At 48.1% G+C, this 19,285-nt stretch overlaps 1 protein-coding gene and 1 pseudogene across 2 annotated transcripts; both read right to left on the bottom strand.

Moving 5' to 3' along the window:
* LOC131192838 (zinc finger protein 420-like) overlaps positions 1-19,285 on the bottom strand; it is a 265,780-nt pseudogene that overhangs the window by 216,123 nt on the left and 30,372 nt on the right.
* On the bottom strand, positions 4,812-16,737 carry LOC131192812 (H-2 class II histocompatibility antigen, E-S beta chain-like). 2 transcript variants are annotated; one of them, XM_058172357.1, is made up of 6 exons: positions 16,575-16,737; positions 13,648-13,920; positions 6,832-7,113; positions 6,561-6,674; positions 6,300-6,323; positions 4,812-5,548 (listed from the first exon to the last, which is right to left on the bottom strand). In XM_058172357.1, exons 1-6 carry the CDS (start codon positions 16,657-16,659, stop codon positions 5,535-5,537), a joined length of 792 nt encoding a protein of 263 aa, XP_058028340.1. In that variant the 5' UTR covers positions 16,660-16,737; the 3' UTR covers positions 4,812-5,534. The 2 variants fall into 2 exon arrangements, with proteins under 2 accessions (XP_058028340.1, XP_058028339.1); XM_058172356.1 differs by lacking the exon at positions 4,812-5,548 and having other exon boundaries at positions 6,319-6,399.

The raw sequence follows: 19,285 nt of genomic DNA, 5'->3' as shown, positions 1-19,285 counted from the left end.
GCGGGACCCCACAAGTGAGGCTCCTCGGGGCCGACCTCTGCCCTCCTGTCAACACCGTCTGCGACCGGTCGGAGAGATAGGAGGAGAACCACCGATAAACGGTGCCTCCCACTCCCAATCCCTCCAACTGGCGCAGCAGGATACCATGGTCGATGGTATCAAAAGCCGCTGAGAGGTCTAATAGGACCAGGGGGGAGGAACACCCCCTATCCCTGGCCCTCCAGAGATCATCCACCAACGCGACCAAAGCCGTCTCAGTGCTGTATCCGGGCCGGAAACCGGACTGGAATGGGTCTAGATAGACAGTTTCCTCCAGGTGCTGGGGAAACTGACACGCCACCAACACTCTCAACAACCTTCGCCACAAAGCGAAGGTTGGAGACCGGACGATAATTACCTAAAATAGCCGGGTCCAGGGAGGGCTTCTTGAGGAGGGGCCTTACCACCGCCTCTTTCAAGGCGGCCGGAAAGACTCCCTCCAACAAAGAAGCGCTCGTAATCGCCTGGAGCCAGCCTCGTGTCACCTCCTGAGTGGCCAGTACCAACCAGGAGGGGCACGGATCCAGTAAACACGTGGTGGCATTCAACCTACCCAGCAACCTGTCCATGTCCTCGAGAGCCACAGGGTCAAACTCATCCCAGACAATGTCACCAAGACCGCCCTCAGACGCCCCACCCGGATCCCCGCAATTTTGGTCCAGACCGTCGCGAAGCTGAACGATTTTATCGTATAGATAACCGTTAAACTCCTCGGCACGTCCCTGCAACGGGTCATCTCGCTCCCCCTGGTGAAGGAGGGAACGAGTCACCTGGAACAGGGCGGCCGGGCGGTTATCTGCCGACGCAATGAGGGACGAGACGTAACAATGTCTCGCATCCCTCAGTGCCACAAGGTAGGTCCTAGTGTAGGACCTCACTTGTGTCCGATCAGCCTCTAAACGACTGGACCTCCACAAACTCTCTAGGCGTCTTCTCCAGCATTTCATCCCCCTCAGCTCCTCGGAGAACCAAGGAGCCGGTTGGGATCTACGCCGGGTCAGAGGCCGCAAAGGCACGACACGGTCCAAAGCCCCAGCCGCGGCCCGTTCCCAGGCCGCGACTAGTTCCTCAGTCGTGCCGTGAGCCAGACCCTCAGGAAATGGCCCAAGCTCCATCTGGAACCTCTCCGGTTCCATCAGGCGCCTGGGACGGAACCAACGTATTGGTTCCGTCTCCCTGCGGCGGTGAGTAGCGGTCGGAAAGTCTAGACGAAGGAGCGAGTGATCTGACCATGACAAAGGTTCAATGACTACATCCCTCAAGTCCAGATCCTTCAACCACTGACCAGAGATAAAAATCAGGTCCAGCGTGCCACCCCCAGTGTGAGTAGGGCCATCGACTACTTGGGTCAGGTCCAAGGCCGTCATGGAAGCCATGAACTCCCGAGCTGCTGTCGATGATGCGCCGGAAGATGGCAAGTTGAAATCCCCCATGACAATAAGTCTGGGGGTCTCAACCGCCACCCCAGCCAACACCTCCAGGAGCTCGGGCAGGGCAGCTGTCACGTAGCAAGGAGCCAGGTACACGACAAACAAGCCCATCTGACACCTATGACCCCACCTCACAAAGAGGGATTCACACCCGGCAATCTGAGGTACAGTGGTCTCCCTCGGCTCCAGGCTCTCCCTAATAACAACCGCCACTCCCCCACCCCTACCCTGAGCCCTCGGCTGATGAAGTGCCTGGAAACCCGGTGGGCACATTTCCACAAGGGGCACACCCCCTTCAGTGCCCAACCAGGTTTCCGTGACGCCTATAAGGTCCGCGGCACCCCCCTGAATAAGATCGTGTATTAGGGGGGCCTTATTGACCACGGACCGGGCGTTGCACAACATAAGCCGAAGGCCCAGGCTCTGAGGGTCTTGACCATCCGGGAAACGGGAAAAGGACGGGGGATCGGGGCGCGCGATCGCCTGCAAACATCGAACGCGCGCCCCCCCAGGACGATACGATCCCCCCCTTCCGCCATATCTGCCCCTCCCACTTACCGTGCAAATAGGACCACCCTCACCGAGAGGAACGCAATCCCTCCCCATAACCTCCGAACCCATTAAATAACCGCCGCGAGCACACGCAAGGACTGGCACCCCACCCGGCGGGCTACCCCCAACACCCGCCCTAACCCTCCCACCTCTTAAAAACGCCCTATCTAAAAAAACCCAAAGGCTCTTTTTCTTCGCATGCCACCTCTATGGGTCCCAAGACCCGTCATTGAGGCCGGCCCTTGATAATGAAGCGGGCCATTCCTGCGAGGCGGGGGCACCTCGCAGGCGCAAGAGATCATGTGCAGAGTATGGCTCTGTGGCTTGTAATATGCCCCCATGGCTCCCTCCTTCTTTTTCCCCCTTTCATATCAACCCAAATGCATTCAAGGAGGTTTTCGTCTTTCTTCTGTTGCATTTCTAGAGCGTTTTGGATATTTCTTATACATAGTGCAACTCCACCTCCTCTTTTATTAGGTCTGTTTTCTTTTGAGCACTTGAGCACAGGACTTCAACAACTTCCCGACCTCCGGACCTTTCGCCGCGAGCTGAAGACGTACTTATTCTTTCGTGCAGGACTGGCATAAAATAGAAATCCACTATTAATTTTTAATGGGTTTTTTTATGATTTTACTGTGTATTTTAATTAATTGGGCCAAATTGAATAGGTTTTTTAAAATTGGTTTTAATTGTATATTGTACTTTTTACTGTGTTTTACTTGGCTGTAAACCGCCCTGAGTCCTTCGGGAGAAGGGCGGTATAGAAATTAAATTATTATTATTATTATTATTATTATTATTATTATTATTATTATTATTATTATTATTATTATTATTATTATTATTATTATTATTATTATTATTATTATTAAATGTGAAGATATTCAATGTAATAGCTGGAACAGGAAAGTCTCCAATGGTCCGGAGCACTCCGTTGTAATGAGAGCGTGTGTGCTTCTGCCTGAGGCGATCTGCGCTCTGATTGGCTGCCCTGGGTGGAAAGGGGGAGTTTCCCTCTTTTCCCGCCTTTTTCTTCTGTGAACTGTTTGAGATTTACCTCAGGATGTTCCTGATTTTTTTTCCTGCCATTGGTACATTTGGTGCAGTGGTGGGATTCAAGTAATTTAACAACCGGTTCTCTGCCCTAATGATTTCTTCCAACAACCAGTTTGCCAAACTGTTCAGAAAGTTAACAACCGGGTCTCCCGAAGTGGTGCGAACTGGCTGAATCCCACCACTGATTTGGTGGTGTCCCTTCTCCAGATTCTTGCATGCTGCCTTGTAAGGGGAAGTATTGCCAACAAAAGCCCAAATCTTCCCTGTATTTGAGACAATTCCTACAATCACACACCGACCGATTCTTCCTGTGGTGGCTCCAACACCCCAGATGAGGAAGGGGAGGGGGAAATTCTATGAAAGTCCTGCAGAGCCAGTCTGGATGACCTCTGGAGGGGGGTGAGGCTCAGTTGGAGAGCTGCCTAGGGGCATCTAGTGATGCTGGGGAGAAGGGAGGGGTCTTCCATTGAGGGCTGTCCCATTGAACTCCCCCCCTCTTTCCCACAGAGCTGTTCTTCCCCTCCATGACAAACAGGAATGGCTTAAGGTGAATTTCTCGGAGGTCATCTAGTCCAACTCCCTGCTTGAGCAGGGGAGACCCTACACCATTTATACCATTGAACAGAGGAGACCCTATACCAGGGGTCTACAAACTTGGCTCTTTTAAGACATGTGGACTTCAACTTCCAGAGCCAGCTTTGCTGGCTGAGGGACTCTGGGAGTTGAAGTTCACACGTCTTAAAAGAGCCAAGTTTGTAGACCCCTGCCCTATACCTGTTCTGTCCCCCTTCGCCTCTGTCCAAGCGATGGCTTAATTAGCCGGCACTATCAGCTCTGGCAGCAAAATAGCGAGTGTCTGCCAAGTGTCTCTGTTATCTCCCTCAACGCCAATGAACAAACAGTATTTTCAGCTCTTAGTTAAGCAGTTAATTTGCCTGCTAGGAAGAGGCACAGCAGCTCTTGCTGCCTTTATATCCTGTGGGGTGTGGCTTCATGACTCAGCACTTCCTAGGCCTGCCTCACCCTTGCTTCTGTTGTTCCCACCTCTCCTGCCTACGAAACCTAGGGTCCAGCCAGGCTTGATTGCCATCAGCTGGGTCTGGAGCCATGGCCTGGAGGGGAAAAGAGTCAGGGGACAGAGGCCTCGTTATCTCTTCCACCTGGCCTGCCTCTGGCTCCTGGAGCTGAGCCAGGAAAGCCGGTGCTCCTCAGATAAGTCCTGACGGCCCTTCCCTCTCATTTTCCAAGTCACTTTCTGGCAGAAGGCCCGGCTCCAAGTCACTTTCTGGCAGGGGGCCCGGCTTGGGGGGTGCAGACACAACAATACCATTAGAATCTGAGCCCCAAAGAGGGAGGGAGGGAGGGAGGCGCTGGGTGCCAAAACGGGGCAGGACCCTCTGGTTGTGAAGGAGAGAAATGGCTGAAATGGCTGGGTGAATGTAGAGGGAGTCTCAGGTGCCCCCAATGGCTCCCACAATTGCCTGGGGAAGACCGTGCCTGCTGGCATTCTGCTCCTCAAAAGGGGGCTTGAGGGGAAACAGAGCAAGGGGGCCTTCAAGCAGGAGGGGGTCCAGCCCCTTCCCTTCTCTGCATCTGCCCACCCTCCACCCAAACCAGTTCTGACTTCGGACCCAAAGTAGCCAGGATGGTCGATCCAGAGGCAGTGGAGGGAGGAGCCTCCTGTGGTGGCAGGAAAGAGAAAGAGGAAGGAAGGATCGATTCCAGGGTTTCCTGTTTCTAAAGTTTATTCTTTTATAGCAAAATGAAGAGAAGGGAAGTGACTCAGAGGAAGAGTGATGGTGACGAAGCTGCTGTGGGTTCAAAGCCAGGGGAGATCGGGTGACAGGTTGGCCCAGCGTCCCTGGGGACAGTCTACATCAGGGGGTCCTCAGACTTTTTAAACAGGGGGCCGATTCATAGTCCCTCAGACTGTTGGGGGCGGGGGGACTGTCTGGCTGGGCGTGGCTAGGTGGTCATGTGACTGGCTGGGTGTGGCCAATTTAACAGTCCTTTTTTTTTGGCCTTTCTCCTTCCTATGCTCCTGTTTAAATTGTTTTCCAAGACTTTTAATTTAAAGCAGTACTTTACAAACCCAGAGCTACTTTTCAAGGCTGCTGTTGTGCCCCGTCCTCCCTCCTCTCCTCAGCCGGGCCCCTCCCGTCTCGTCCGGGGTCTGCTATCAGACTCGGAGTCTGATAATGAAGATGAATGGCCTGTCATGCCTCCAGCCCCCGGCCCTGGCCCCATGCCCGGACAGGATATCAGGAATGAACAAACAAATCTCACTCCTACAGCATGTGAGCAGGGAGCCAGCCACCTGCTGGAATTAGCAGATCCAGCTGAAGAGAATTCAAAGTGGGAGGATCCTCGCTTCCGGAGATCTGAGAGGCGACGTCAGCAGAAGGAAGGGAGGGGCAGGCCCCTTAAAGACCCCTTACAGACCATCGGAGAGCAGGATTAATTCATGAGTGCTGAAGAAAAAGAGATGGGGAAGAAAATTAGAATATGAAGAGAAATGTTTACTATAAATAACATATTTTTCTTCCTTTTCAGCCCCCACCCCCAAGGCAGGCCCACCCTGCAGGGTGGGGGGTTGACAGGCAAGAACGGGTAGAGGGAGAATCCGCCCATTTCAGGGAGGAAAAGGCTGGGAAGGACCAGGGATTCCTCCCCATTTCATCTCCAGAGGATTCTGGGATTCTCCCTCACTGACTTAGGTAGAGTGTTAATCAAGAAGGGAAGCGTCTCTTCATCCCCCCCCCAACCACTCCCTGCAGAGGTTTCATGTGAACCAAGAAGATGGGGCTAGGATGGGGCTGGCAGCAAAGGGAGGAGCCTGGGGGTCACTTGGCGGGAAACTGAATGAAATGTCACAAGGAGAAGGGGGGGGTCTGGAAGAACAGCCCACAAAGTTGGGGTGATCTTTCCCTGAGGGAGGAATGGAAAGGAATGGCCCCCTCCTTCCCTTCCCTTCCCTTTTGAAACCTTTCAAAAATTCCGGGCAAGATTTTAGAGTTTGTGTGTGCTTTTGTTTTTCATTGCAATACTTTTTCTGTAAGCAAAACCTGTCCAAAATCTCAAAAAATGTCCTGTGTGCACAGCAAGGAGATTTTGTTCAGGCATGTGTTGTTGTTTTTTAAATGGAGCAATAAAAGAATTTTAAAAACCACCAATAACTTTTAGGAGGGGTTCAGATAAGAAGGAAGAAGAGAAGAAACTCACCTGCAGGTGGTTGGATGGGAGTTGCTGGAAGGAGAAAAAGAGCCAATCAGAAACCTTCATGGGCTGGAGGACTCAGGGGGTCCCCCTCCCCATCGATAGCCTATAATAGGTTGCAGGATCTTCCCTTAATAACCCATTGAGGAACAGGTGTTCCCAAAAATATTCCTCAAGGGGCCCTCTTGGCCACCTGCTAAGCTTGATGAGAGGCCTCCCCTAGATGGTCCCCTCCCCACAACCTCCCCTCCAGCCCCCCAGACTCACCTTTCTTGCTCTTCAGGTAGGAGAAGAGCCCCACAGCCAGGAAGGCCACTCCTATCACGGCCCCCATGATCCCCGTCCAGAGTTTGCTCCTGGCAGAGCTGGAGGAACGGGGCTCTGGGGAAGGAGAAGGAGCCTCACCTGAGCGGGAGGATCAGGCCCACCTTCCCCCAGGAGGGTGCATTCAGGCTCCCCCCACAGGGAGGGTCTCTCCCCCCTTCTCAGGGCAGGATGGGGTCCCCAAATCAGGAAGGGAGGGAGGTGAGGGGCTTACCCCACTGGACGGTGATGGGGGCCTCCAGGCTGGCGTGCTCCACCTTGCAAGTGTAGACGTCCCCCCGCTGGGTCTGGGTCTCCAGCATCACCTGGAGCTGGTAGGTCCAGTCTCCGTTCTGGAGTTCCTCCCCAAAGGCCACACCCTCCTTCTCCGGCCTCCCATTCTTCAGCCACTGGACCTCGATCTCCACGGGGTAAAAGCCCGTTGCGGTGCAGAGGAGGATGGTGTTGGGAGAAGTGGGGTCCATCTTGGTGGGGGAGATGGTGACGGAGGGCTTGGCTGGAGGGAAGGAGGAGAAGGAGGCACAGGAGAGACACAGGAGGGCCCAGAACAGAAGACCAAGTTGGTTAGTTCACGACTCTTTTTCACTCCTAAAAATATTCCGTGTTTTGAGTGTCTGTGGAGATTCTCAGCCATCCAGGTCATGGTTGTCCCAAAGCGGCTTTTTTTTCTCCCCCCGAAAGGCAATTGGGTTTTGTTTTTCCGTCAAGACTTTTGCTTCTCATCCAAGGAGAGTTTCTTCAGTTCTGACTGTCTGAATTGAAGCTTCTTGGGCGAGAAGCAAAATGTGTTCAAGGAAAAACAAAGTCTATTTGCCTTTTGAAAAAACACCTTTGGGACGGTGTTTGGAGAGAGAGTTTAATTCAATTCTGGATCCACTGTTGGATTGGAATAAGATTTTTTTTTTCTTTTTAAACACCCCTCCCGCCCCCCAGACATACAACTTTCTCCTTCTCTCCATCCAGGAATTTAATGTAATCAACATTTGGCGACTTCTCAAATAATAACTGTCTGGTTCGGTTCTGCAACGCAACAAGAAAGACACAGATTTCAGAGGATAATTAGAACTGCAGAAAAAACAATTGCTACCAACCTGCCTTCCATTGAGGACCTGTATACTGCACGAATCAAGAAGGGGGCCGTGAAAATATTGACAGATCCCTCGCATCCTGGACATAAACTGTGTCAACTCCTACCCTCAAAACGACGCTATAGAGCACTGCACACCAGAACAACTAGACACAAGAACAGTTTTTTCCCAAAGGCCATCACTCTGCTAAACAAATAATTCCTTCAACACTGTCAAACTATTTACTGAATCTGCACTACTATTAATCTTCTCATCGTTCCCATCACCAATCTCTTTCCACTTATGACTGTATGACTGTAACTTTGTTGCTGGCAATCCTTATGGTTTATATTGATATATTGACCATCAATTGTGTTGTAAGTGTTGTACCTTGATGAACGTATCTTTTCTTTTATGTACACTGAGAGCGTATGCACCAAAGACAAATTCCTTGTGTGTCCAATTACACTTGGCCAATAAAAAATTCTATTCTATTCTATTCTATTCTATTCTATTCTATTCTATTCTATTCTATTCTATTCTATTCTATTCTAAAACAGCAGGAATACACAAATACATTTTGTCTGCCTCACACTGTGATATTCATGATTTTTTAAAATACCAACTTTTGATGCCTAATGCAATAAAAAAATGTGACCCAGATTTACATTTTTCTTTCTGATCAAGCACCCATAGAATCGATGCTAATTTTGGAAGGTTTGGGGTAAAAGTATTGTGTGAGACACAGACGTGATTTTGTCCCAGAGAAATGGAGGCTGAATTAATTCTGGGGAGAGTTGAGGAAAGGTTGAGAGCTTCTCTTGGTGGCCAGAGAAAAGTTTTGGCCTCTCGGGGGAAGGAGACGAAGAAAAAAGAGAAAAAGAAAAAAAAAGAAAGAAGAGAAAATTCCCCCAAAGAGACTCAAGAAACATCTATATGAAGCCGTTGGGTGAGATCATCAGTGGCTTTGGGGTGAGTTACCAACTGTATGCTGATGACACGCAGCTGTACTTTTCCATCCCAGGCCACCCCAAGGAAGCTGTTGAAGTGCTGTCCCGGTGTCTGGAAGCTGTACAGGTCTGGATGGGGAGAAACAGACTCAAACTCAACCCCTCCAAGACAGAGTGGCTGTGGATGCCGGCATCCCGGTACAGTCAGCTGCAACCACGGCTGACTGTTGGGGGCGAGTCATTGGCCCCGATGGAGAGGGTGCGCAACTTGGACATTCTCCTGGATGGACGGTTGTCCTTCGAAGACCATTTGACGGCTGTTTCCAGGAGAGCTTTTTATCAGGTACGCCTGATCCGCCAGTTGCGCCCCTTTCTTGACCGGGATTCCTTATGCACAGTGACTCACGCTCTTGTTACCTCTCACCTGGACTACTGCAATGCTCTCTACATGGGGCTCCGCTTGAGGAGCACCCGGAGACTTCAGTTAGTCCAGAATGCAGCTGCGCGGGTGATAGAGGGAGCTGTCCGGAGCTCCCATATAACACCAATCCTGCGCAAACTGCACTGGCTGCCTGTGGTCTTCCGGGTGCACTTCAAGGTGTTGGTCACCACCTTTAAAGTGCTCCATGGCTTAGGACCAGGTTACTTACAGGACCGCCTACTGCCGCCGTTTGCCTCCCACCGACCCGTGTGCTCTCACAGAGAGGGACTCCTTCGGGTGCCGTCAGCCAAGCAATGTCGGCTGGCGGCCCCCAGGGGAAGGGCCTTCTTTGTGGGGGCTCCTACCCTATGGAACGAACTTCCCCCTGGACTTCGACAACTTCCTGACCTCCGGACTGGCATAGAATTTTTAGATGTTTATGGGTTTTAATTCTTAATTAGTTTTTTGGGTTTTTAAATGTATTTTAAAGTTGGGCCAAATTTAGTAAGTTTTTTAACTATTGTTTTATTTGTATTGTATGTTTTGATTGTTGATTTTATATGGCTGTTCACCGCCCTGAGTCCTTCAGGAGAAGGGCGGTATACAAATTAAATTATTATTATTATTATTACTACTATTATTATTATTATTATCCTGTGATTTCAGGTCTCCTAAACTGGAGCCGGACCAACCATCTGTTCTGAAGCTGATGAAGCTCCTTTCCCTGAAGGGAAAATCCCCCGAGACCCTCAAAAGGAGGGAGGAGGGAGGGAGGCCCTGAGAGGCCCACAAAAGAGACACACTCACAACACCAACACAATTGTCAGGGGATCTTCGGCCACTTTCAGGGGTTATTTATTTTTTTATTTTATTGTTTAAATTTCTATACTGCCCTTCTCCCAAAGGACTCAGGGCGGTTTACAGCCAAAGTAAAACAATTAATACAAAAATTAAAACCAGTTTAAAAAGGAAAATTTAAAATTGGCTGAACACTTAAAACCAATAAAAACCCCATTATTAAAACCCCATTAGGCCAGTCCTGCGCGATGGAACAGAAATGTTTTCAGCTCGCGTCGAAAGGTCCGGAGATCAGGTAGTTGGCGGATACCTGGTGGTAGCTCGTTCCAGAGGGTTGGTGCCCCCACAGAGAAGGCCCTCCCCCTGGGTGTCGCCGGCCGACATTGTCTGGCCGACGGCACCCTGAGGAGACCCTCCCTAAGGGAGCGCATTGGTCGATGGGAGGCCGCCGGTAGCAGCAGGCAGTCCCGTAGGTAACCCGGTCCTATGCCACGGAGTGCTTTAAAGGTGGTAACTAACACTTTGAATTGCACCCGAAAGACCACCGGAAGCCAGTGCAGCCTGCGCAGGAGAGGTGTTATATGGGAGCAACGAGTCGCTCCCTCTATCACCCACGCGGCCGCATTCTGAACCAGTTGGAGCCTTTGGGTGCTCTTCAAGGGGAGCCCCATGTAGAGAGCGTTGCAGTAGTCCAGACGGGAAGTGACGAGGGCGTGAGTGACTGTGCATAAGGAATCAAAAATCATCAGATAAATTAGTATGCAGAAGTGAGGAAATTTCCATGTTAAATATTGCTGGAATGAAAATTATTTCAAATATGTCAGAAAAACAAGAATGTTGTATTGATAGTAAGAAATAATTCAATCAGGGGATTATTATCTCCAGGGAAACATCCTCTTTGGTGGTAAAAATATTTCAAACTATCTCTCAAATTTGAAAGAATATCATTTATTTATTTATTTATTTACTAAATTCTAATATCGTATTACATGGATGTGATCATCCTCCTAGCTTTGCTGGGAAGAATTTGGGAGTGAAAAGGAGTTTTGCCTCCAGACTGAATATGTGGAGAACAAAATCTCTGTCGGTTCCCCTGAAATAGTCAATAATTTAGGAAAACAGCAAAAGCTCAGGATCTCCCCATAAAAGTCTTTCTCTCTTAGGATGAGGCTGTTTTTTTCTCTTACGGAAGAAACATCTTATTTCATTCTATGGCCACACATTATTTCTGGAGAACCTCCTGGGCTCCCAACGGGAACCTCAGACTTTAGCAGTTCTTAAGTGAGGATGATTTCAAGATTTTTCAGTTTTCATCAAAGGAGTAAAATTTCCTTGGAAAGGCCGAATTTCAAAAAGTGCAGCTGAAACCCTTGATTTGCACAATGTTTGGCCTGTGATACTATCAGTTGATAGAAATAAATAAAATTATTATTAGACAGAGAATGTAAATTACACAAACAAATCTAGGCGATTTTCAAGGAATCTGGAAGAGAGACTCAAACAATCTGAGGCTTCAGGGCTGAATGGAGGCCGGATTTCTTTCTTATGACCCCAAATTCAGTTTTAAGGTTTGTGGGAGTCTCCCCCCCCAAATCAGGAGCCTCCCCAGGAAGGAAGACGGAAGGGATTTGGCTGCAGGGGAAGCTGAGTCTGGGACCAAAAAGGGGGTTTCAAAGGGGGCTTTTCTCCCAGACCCCCAAAATTGGCTGAACGAAATTTCTCAGCCTCTGAATCGGCTTCTGCTCAAGGCAGAGGAAACGCCAGACCAGGATTCTGGGTGATTCGGGTTTGATTCATAATTATAAATTCTATCTGCATCTATTATTTATTTATTTGCATTTATTTTATTGTTTAATTTACGTATTGTTACTATTTAGTTTATTATTTGTTCTATTATTTAGTTAATTATCTATTTATTTAGTTAATTGTTTCATTATTATTTAGTTAGTTTATTACTTTATTATTTATGTATGTAGTTTATTATTTTATTGCTTATTTATTTTATTTTTAAATATATTTTATTTATTTATTTTAATATGCCATTTATTTAATTTTCATTCATTCATTGAATTTGCTTATTTAATTTTATATATTTATTTATTTTACTTACCTTCTTACTTATATATTGGATTTAAAAGATGCTGGAGTGGAAATGACTCAGAAGGACACAACCATCCGCTTTCATGGATTCCCTTTGAATATTCATTTTTTAAATCCTAAATATATCTAAATCCTCACCATATCTCTGACGTCAATACAATTGAACGTGTCCAGAAATATTTTACAAGAAGAGTTCTCCATTCCTCTGTAAACAACAAAATACCTTATCCCACCAGACTTGAAATCCTAGGCTTAGAAAACTTGGAACTCCGTCGCCTTCGACAAGACCTAAGTTTAACTCATAGAATCATCTATTGTAATGTCCTTCCTGTTAAAGACTACTTCAGCTTTAATTGCAATAATACAAGAGCAACCAATAGATTTAAATTTAATGTCAACCGCTTTAATCTAGACTGCAGAAAATATGACTTCTGTAACAGAATCATCAGTGCTTGGAATACTTTACCTGACTCTGTGGTCACTTCTCAAAATCCTAAAAGCTTTAACCAAAAACTTTCTACTATTGACCTCACTCCATTCCTAAGAGGACCATAAGGGGCGTGCATAAGCGCACAAACGTGCCTACCGTTCCTGTCCTATTGTTTTTCTTTTCTTCTTCCTATAGATATATATGCTTATACCTCCTTATATTTACTCATATATGTGTTTATATACTATATAACCTTTCTGTATGATACTTACATATATTGTTGTGACAAAATAAATAAATAAATAAATAAATAAAATCCCAAAGGCCCCAGAGGGGGAGGGAGCCTCCCCCCACCTCCTACTGGCCTTCTGGAAAGGGGTCCAAATGGGGCTTTGCTGCTGCTGGTGGTGGGGGCACAGAGGAGGATGCAGCCATGGGGCTGGTCAGAGCCCTGAAACCCGCAGCCTTTTAATTACTGTTTTAATTAATTGATCATGGCTCCCATATAACACCTATCCTGCGCAAGCTGCACTGGCTGCCCGTGGTCTTCTGGGTGCACTTCAAGGTGTTGGTTACCACCTTTAAAGCGCTCCATGGCTTAGGACCGGGCTATCTATGGGATCGCCTTCTGCCACCGTTTGCCTCCCACCGACCCGTGCGCTCCCATAAGGAGGGCCTCCTCAGGGTGCCGTCAGCCAGACAATGTCGGCTGGTGACCCCCAGGGGGAGGGCCTTCTCTGTGGGGGCCCCTATCCTCTGGAACGAGCTTCCCCCGGGACTTCATCAACTTCCTGATCTCCGGACCTTTCGCCGCGAGCTGAAGACGTATTTATTCTTCCGCACAGGATTGGCATAGAATTAGTATTTGTATTTGTAATTTTAAATGGGGTTTTATGGTTTATGTATTTTAATTTAGGGGACAAATTTAATAAGTTTTTTAGCATTATTTTTATTTGTACTGTATCCATGGATTGTTGATTTTATCTGGCTGTGCACCGCCCTGAGTCCTTCGGGAGAAGGGCAGTATAAAAATTAAATTATTATTATTATTATTATTATTATTATTATTATTATTATTATTATTATTATTATTATTATTATTATTATTATTAATGCTTTAATTAATTTTACCACTGCATTTTAATCATTCTTGCTTCTTAAATAACCACTAAATCTCCATCCGGGAGAGTCTCAATCAAGGAAAGGAAAAAAGGGGGTGTCGGGATCCCCTCCCCCAAACTTCCTCCCCCCCCCCCAGACTTACCTCTCCGGCCAACCACAGAATGGCTCTGGGCCACCCCATAGTTGTACCAGCAGAAGGAATCCACAGCCGCCTTCCTGGATTGCAAGTAGACCTTATCGCTGTTCCAGTTGGCCGCAGCCGCCTTCCCCAACTCCGTGATGGCCACGAACTTCCCGCGGTCGCTGTCGAAGCGGACGATCTCCTGCCGGTCGTAGATGTCCCAGTCCAGGAACCGCACCCGCTGCGTCCCGTTGAAGAAGCGGCACTCGGATTTCGTCTGGTACAAGAAATGGGCTGCGAGGGGGAGGAGAGGGAGGGGGAGGAAGGAAGGCCCGTCAGGAGGGACTCCAGGGCCCATCGTTCCCAGCCGCCAGGACAAGAGGAGGAGGAGGAGGGACTCGGGCACGAAGCGGGCGGAATGGGAGACTTGGCCATGAGAGACAATGAGTCCCTGGAGGACGGAAAGGGAATTTGGGGGTCCCAGTCGGAGTGGAACTTACTGGGGGTCTGGAAGGAGAGGGGAAAAAGAAGGGGGGAGCTTTCCTGCCCCCCTTTCCTTGGTGGACAAAGGCAGGCAGAAGTTCCACTGGTCCAGCAGACCTTTTCTCGGCTGGGAACTTTGGATCCTGGGGGGGCTTCTTTGTGCCCCCCCCCAAAGCGGCAGGAAGGATGGGGGGGAGGGGTGAAGAGTCCACCAGAAACACTCCTGGCTGGAGGTGGGGTTTTTTATTTTTAATATAAAAATATGTTATTTTTTAATTTATATTTTTTAATTTTTTATATATAAACTCAGTTGCAACTCAGACTAACCTGAACACAACCAAGCCCCCCCAAACAGAACACAACCCCAGCCTATCAGAGCACAGCAAACCCCACCATCCAATCAGAGCAAAGCCAAATCCCCAACCAATCAGTTCAAACCCCCACTAGCAGTTAAAAAGAAGAAACAGCTGCCATCACACATTGCTCCTAGAAGCACGAAGCCGATAACACCAGCCTGAAGATGATGAATGAGACTTCGTGGAAATGTTGTGTCGCCAAGACACTTCCAATTTTATGCGGGAGAAAACCTGAATAACCAAAGACTTACATACAAACACCCGCGAAAACCTCAGAAAACATATATATATCACTCCTGCGCAGGCTGTACTGGCTACCTGTGGTCTTTAGGGTGCACTTCAAGGTGCTGGTTACTAGCTTTAAAACGCTCCATGGCTTAGGGCCGGGTTATCTAGGGACCGCCTACTGTTACCGGTTGCCTCCCACCGACCCGTGCGCTCTCACAGAGAGGGACTCCTCAGGGTGCCGTCTGCCAAACAATGTCGGCTGGCGGCCCCCAGGGGGAGGGCCTTCTCTGTGGGGGCTCCCACCCTCTGGAATGAACTTTCCACAGGACTATGCCAACTGCCTGACCTTCGAACCTTTCGCCACGAGCTGAAAACATATTTGTTCATTCGTGCAGGACTGGCATAGGATTTTAGATTTTATAGTTTTAATTTTAAAGGGGTTTTATTGTTTTAAATTTATTTTAATTAGAGCCAAATTGAATAAGTTTTTTAAACAGTATTTTATCCTGTATTTATATTGCTGCTTGTTTTTATCTGGCTGTAAACCGTCCTGAGTCCCTAGGGAGAAGGGCGGTATAAAAATCTAAATAAATAAAATAAATAAATTATATATATATATATATGTTTTATTACATATATTAAAATATTTTAATATACGGTATTTTGTTTTCAGTTACAACCTGTAAGCCACCCAGAGTTCCCTTGTAGGGAAGATATCATAGAACAGATTAACGGAAGGGACCTTGGAGGTTTTCTAGTCCAACCCCCTGCTTAAGCTGAGTATGGGGAGGGGGAACAATGGGGACATCCGGGTGGATCTTTCTGGGGTGCCCCCCAGCCCCTCCCTCCACCCAACCCTCACCTTCTCTGGTTACACCCAACTTTTCTTCTTCTTCAGCCCCTCTAAGATTTGGGGTAGAATCGGGGTTCTCTCGTCTCCTCCTCCCAAAACAGCCCCCCAAAGACCATCTCAATTGGAGGGTCTCCAGCCCCCTTCCCGAAAGAGATAGAACCGGGGGGGGGGCAATTGAGGGAGCAGCTCAGAACTCCCCCCCCCCGCTTCATCAGTTCCCCCCTGTGGCTCCCCTCCAGTTCCTAATTGGGCAATGGGGGGGGGTTATAGGGTGGGGGAGTCTTGTTCACCTCCCCAAATTCAGACCCGCCCCCAGAAGGGATCGAGGCTCAACTCCTGCTTGACTTCCACTGTCTCAAGAGGGGGGAAAAAATGAAGTTTTTGAAGCTGCAAAAATTCTTTTTCTTATATTTGGGGCGGGGGGGGGGATATTTGTGGATTCAGGTCCGAAAATGCCCCCAGAAGGGATCGAGGCTCAAATCCTGCTTGACTTCCACTGTCTCAAGAGGGGGGAAAAAATGAAGTTTTTGAAGCTGTAAAAATTCTTTTTCTTATATTTGCGGGGGGCGGGCGGGGGGACTCAGTGGATTCAGGTCCGAAAATGCCCCAGTTTCCCTCTTTCGCTTTCCGACGCCGCCTTCTTTCAAGGCAGGAAACTTTCGACTTTGGGGGCTCCGTATTCGGGTACAATGCGACGGTCTGGAAGGTCCCACTCCCACCCAGTCACAGTCAAGGGCGTGGGGGGGGGGGCTAAGGAAGGGTCCGAATGCGTCTCATCTCAGTTCGCCCCGGCTTCCCACGACCCCCTCCCCACCACAGTCACAACGACGGGAGGCGGCGATCCTTCTTCGTTCCCCTGGGCGAAGTGGGGCGAGCGAAGGAGCGGAGACCACGCGGAGATCGAGGCTTCTGAGGCTCCCGCCCCTCTTCCCCTGGACCCTTTTCCCCACTACTGGGGGTCTCAGCCTCTACCTTCCTCCAGGAGCACTGAAGGCCCCTCCCAGCCCCCCGACGACCCCCCTCCTTACCGGGGGTCTCCTTCCCCCCTTCGCTTCCGGGGATCCGGGCCAGCGCCCCCATCAACAGCAGCAGAAGGACCCCAGGGAAAGCCATGGATGCTGCCCCACAAGCGCCCCCAAAGGGAGAGGAGAAAGACGCGGAGGCTGCCAGCCCCAGATGCGAAATCGGTGGGTCTGGATTCGGGGGAGGGGGAGTTTTCCTGGAACTTCGGAACAAGGGAGAGCCCAGGAAAGCGGAAGGACCAATGGGAATCCTCCCTTCTGCAGCGTCATCGGTCTCCGGGCAGAGCCTCCCTTGACTTCACCCGATGGAGGAGATAGTTCAGCGCAGAGAGAGAAGCGGAGAAAGTGGGAGGGGGGGTCCCTTCAGTCTTGGGGGGCTGCGGCTCAAGGGGGGGAATTCATGTCAGCCCTGGAGCGGAGTACAGACTTCCTTCCTCCCTTCCAGAGGTGGGTTTCAAAAAAATTTTTACTACCGGTTCTGTGGATGTGGCTTGGTGGGCGTGGCTTGGTGGGCGTGGCAGGGGAAAGGATACTGCAAAATCTCCATTCCGACTCCACTCCAGGGGAAGGTTTTCTCCTTCTCTCTCTCTCTCTCTCTCTCCCCTCCCCCACCCCACCCCCCACCCGGTTCAGGTTCCGGTTAGGACCTTTGTGGCTTCCCCTGGATTGGGGAGGGAATGGAGATTTTACAGTATCCTTCCCCTGCCACGCCCACCAAGCCATGCCAAGCCCATCAAACCACACCCACAGAACCAGTAGTAAAAAAAATTTGAAACCCACCTCTGCCCGAATGAAGATCCCGGAATAAAAGTTTCTCCTCCGCTTCCTGCTTCTTTCCGCAGAGAACTTCGACAACTTTGCCATAATGTCAAAGCAATGACTTCGACATGTGTTCAACACACAAAGTCATCTATTGCAATATCCTTCCTGTAAATGACTACTTCAGCTTCAATCGCAATATTACAAGAGCAAAAAATAGATTCAAGCTAAATGTCGACCGCTTCAAACTTGATTGCAGAAAATATGACTTCTGTAACAGAGTTGTTAATGCTTGGAACTCATTACCTGACTCCATAGTCTCTATTCAAAATCCCAAAATATTCAACCAAAAACTGTCTACTATTGACCTCACCCCATTCCTAAGAGGACTAGAAGGGGCGTGCATAAGAGCACAAAAGTGCCTACCGTTCCTGTCCTATTGTTCTCTTTATTATATTTAATTAATATAGCTATGCATATTCTTTATGTGTATATATATATATATATTTTCTTCAAGATATGTTGTTTTATCTATGACAATTGTTTGTGTATACTGTTGTGACAAAAAAAAAAAAAAGAGTTAAAAGCCACCCTTTAATACACCCCCTCAGTACCCAAGAAGCCACACAAAACAGGCACTATACAACTGCCACACACAGAAGGGCACACCGACCTCTGCTGGAGAGAAGCTCCCCGAGGGGGGGCTCCAGCCGGAGTCCTAAAGCAAGCAAGACCAAAGCTCTGGTCCCGGGGACCGACCCCAGGTGGGATCCGATCCTTTCCAAGGTTTCTCTTTCAGCAGAAAAATATATCAAGTAACATTCTGGAAGAGATTTTACCAGCAGAAAAGGGCAGATCTGGAGTGGAATCGTGATGAGCTGTTTCCCCAGGAAGTTGGATATTTTGGCTGTGGAAGAGGAAGCGCTCCTAACACAAAAGGCTGGTTTTTATTATTATTTTTATTAAGATTATCATGGTATAAAATAGAGAATAAAGATGGCAAGGAAATGAGAAAAGGAAAGAAAGAAAGAAAGGGGAAGGAGAAGTGTAGCATAATAGGAAGGGGGGGGGAAAGAAAAACTATTTTTCAGCACAAAGTGAAATTACAGCTTTAACTTTTTACTTCTACTCTACATTTTTTTTAATTTGCATTTATATCCTGCCCTTCTCCGAAGACTCAGGGCGGCTTACATTGTCTCAAGCAATAGTCTTTATCCATTTGTATATTATATACAAAGTCAACTTTTATTGCCCCCAACAATCTGGGTCCTCATTTTACCTACCTTATAAAGGATGGAAGGCTGAGTCAACCTTTACATTCTGAGTAAATCTAGTATTTTCTATAGCAAGAAGAAAAACCAAACCTAATCAGCAAATTCAGGTTTTCAGTTCAGGTTTCTTTTTTGTTTCCTCAAGCACAAAGTCCAGAAATGGTTTCCAGATAGAAATACAGCTGGATATCTACTCTTTTCTCTGGTCAAAACAAGTAATTTCACCATCTCTGCCAACTCACACATTTCTTCCATCCATCCTTCTTCCATCCTGGGGGTGGAGGGATCTTCTTTATTATTATTATTATTATTATTATTATTATTATTATTATTATTATTATTATTATTATTATTATTATTATTATTATTATTATTATTAGCATTTATATCCCACCCTTCTCCGAAGACTCAGGGCGGCTTACATTGTCTCAAGCAATAGTCTTCATCCATTTGTATATTATATACAAAGTCAACTTATTGCCCCCAACAATCTGGGTCCTCATTTTACCTACCTTAAAGGATGGAAGGCTGAGTCAACCTTGGGCCTGGTGGGACTTGAACTTGCAGTAATTGCAGGCAGCTGTGTTAATAACAGACTGTCTTAGTCTGTTGAGCCACCAGAGACCGGTGTTTTTCCATGTTTGCATATCAAGAATTCTGGTGGCAGTCAGCATGTGCAAAGTTCCA

Source organism: Ahaetulla prasina, chromosome 2 (assembly GCF_028640845.1).
Source record: "Ahaetulla prasina isolate Xishuangbanna chromosome 2, ASM2864084v1, whole genome shotgun sequence".
NCBI classification, from domain to species: domain Eukaryota; kingdom Metazoa; phylum Chordata; class Lepidosauria; order Squamata; family Colubridae; genus Ahaetulla; species Ahaetulla prasina.
Note: the sequence above shows the minus strand (reverse complement) of the source record. Positions and strands in the feature narration are given on the sequence as shown.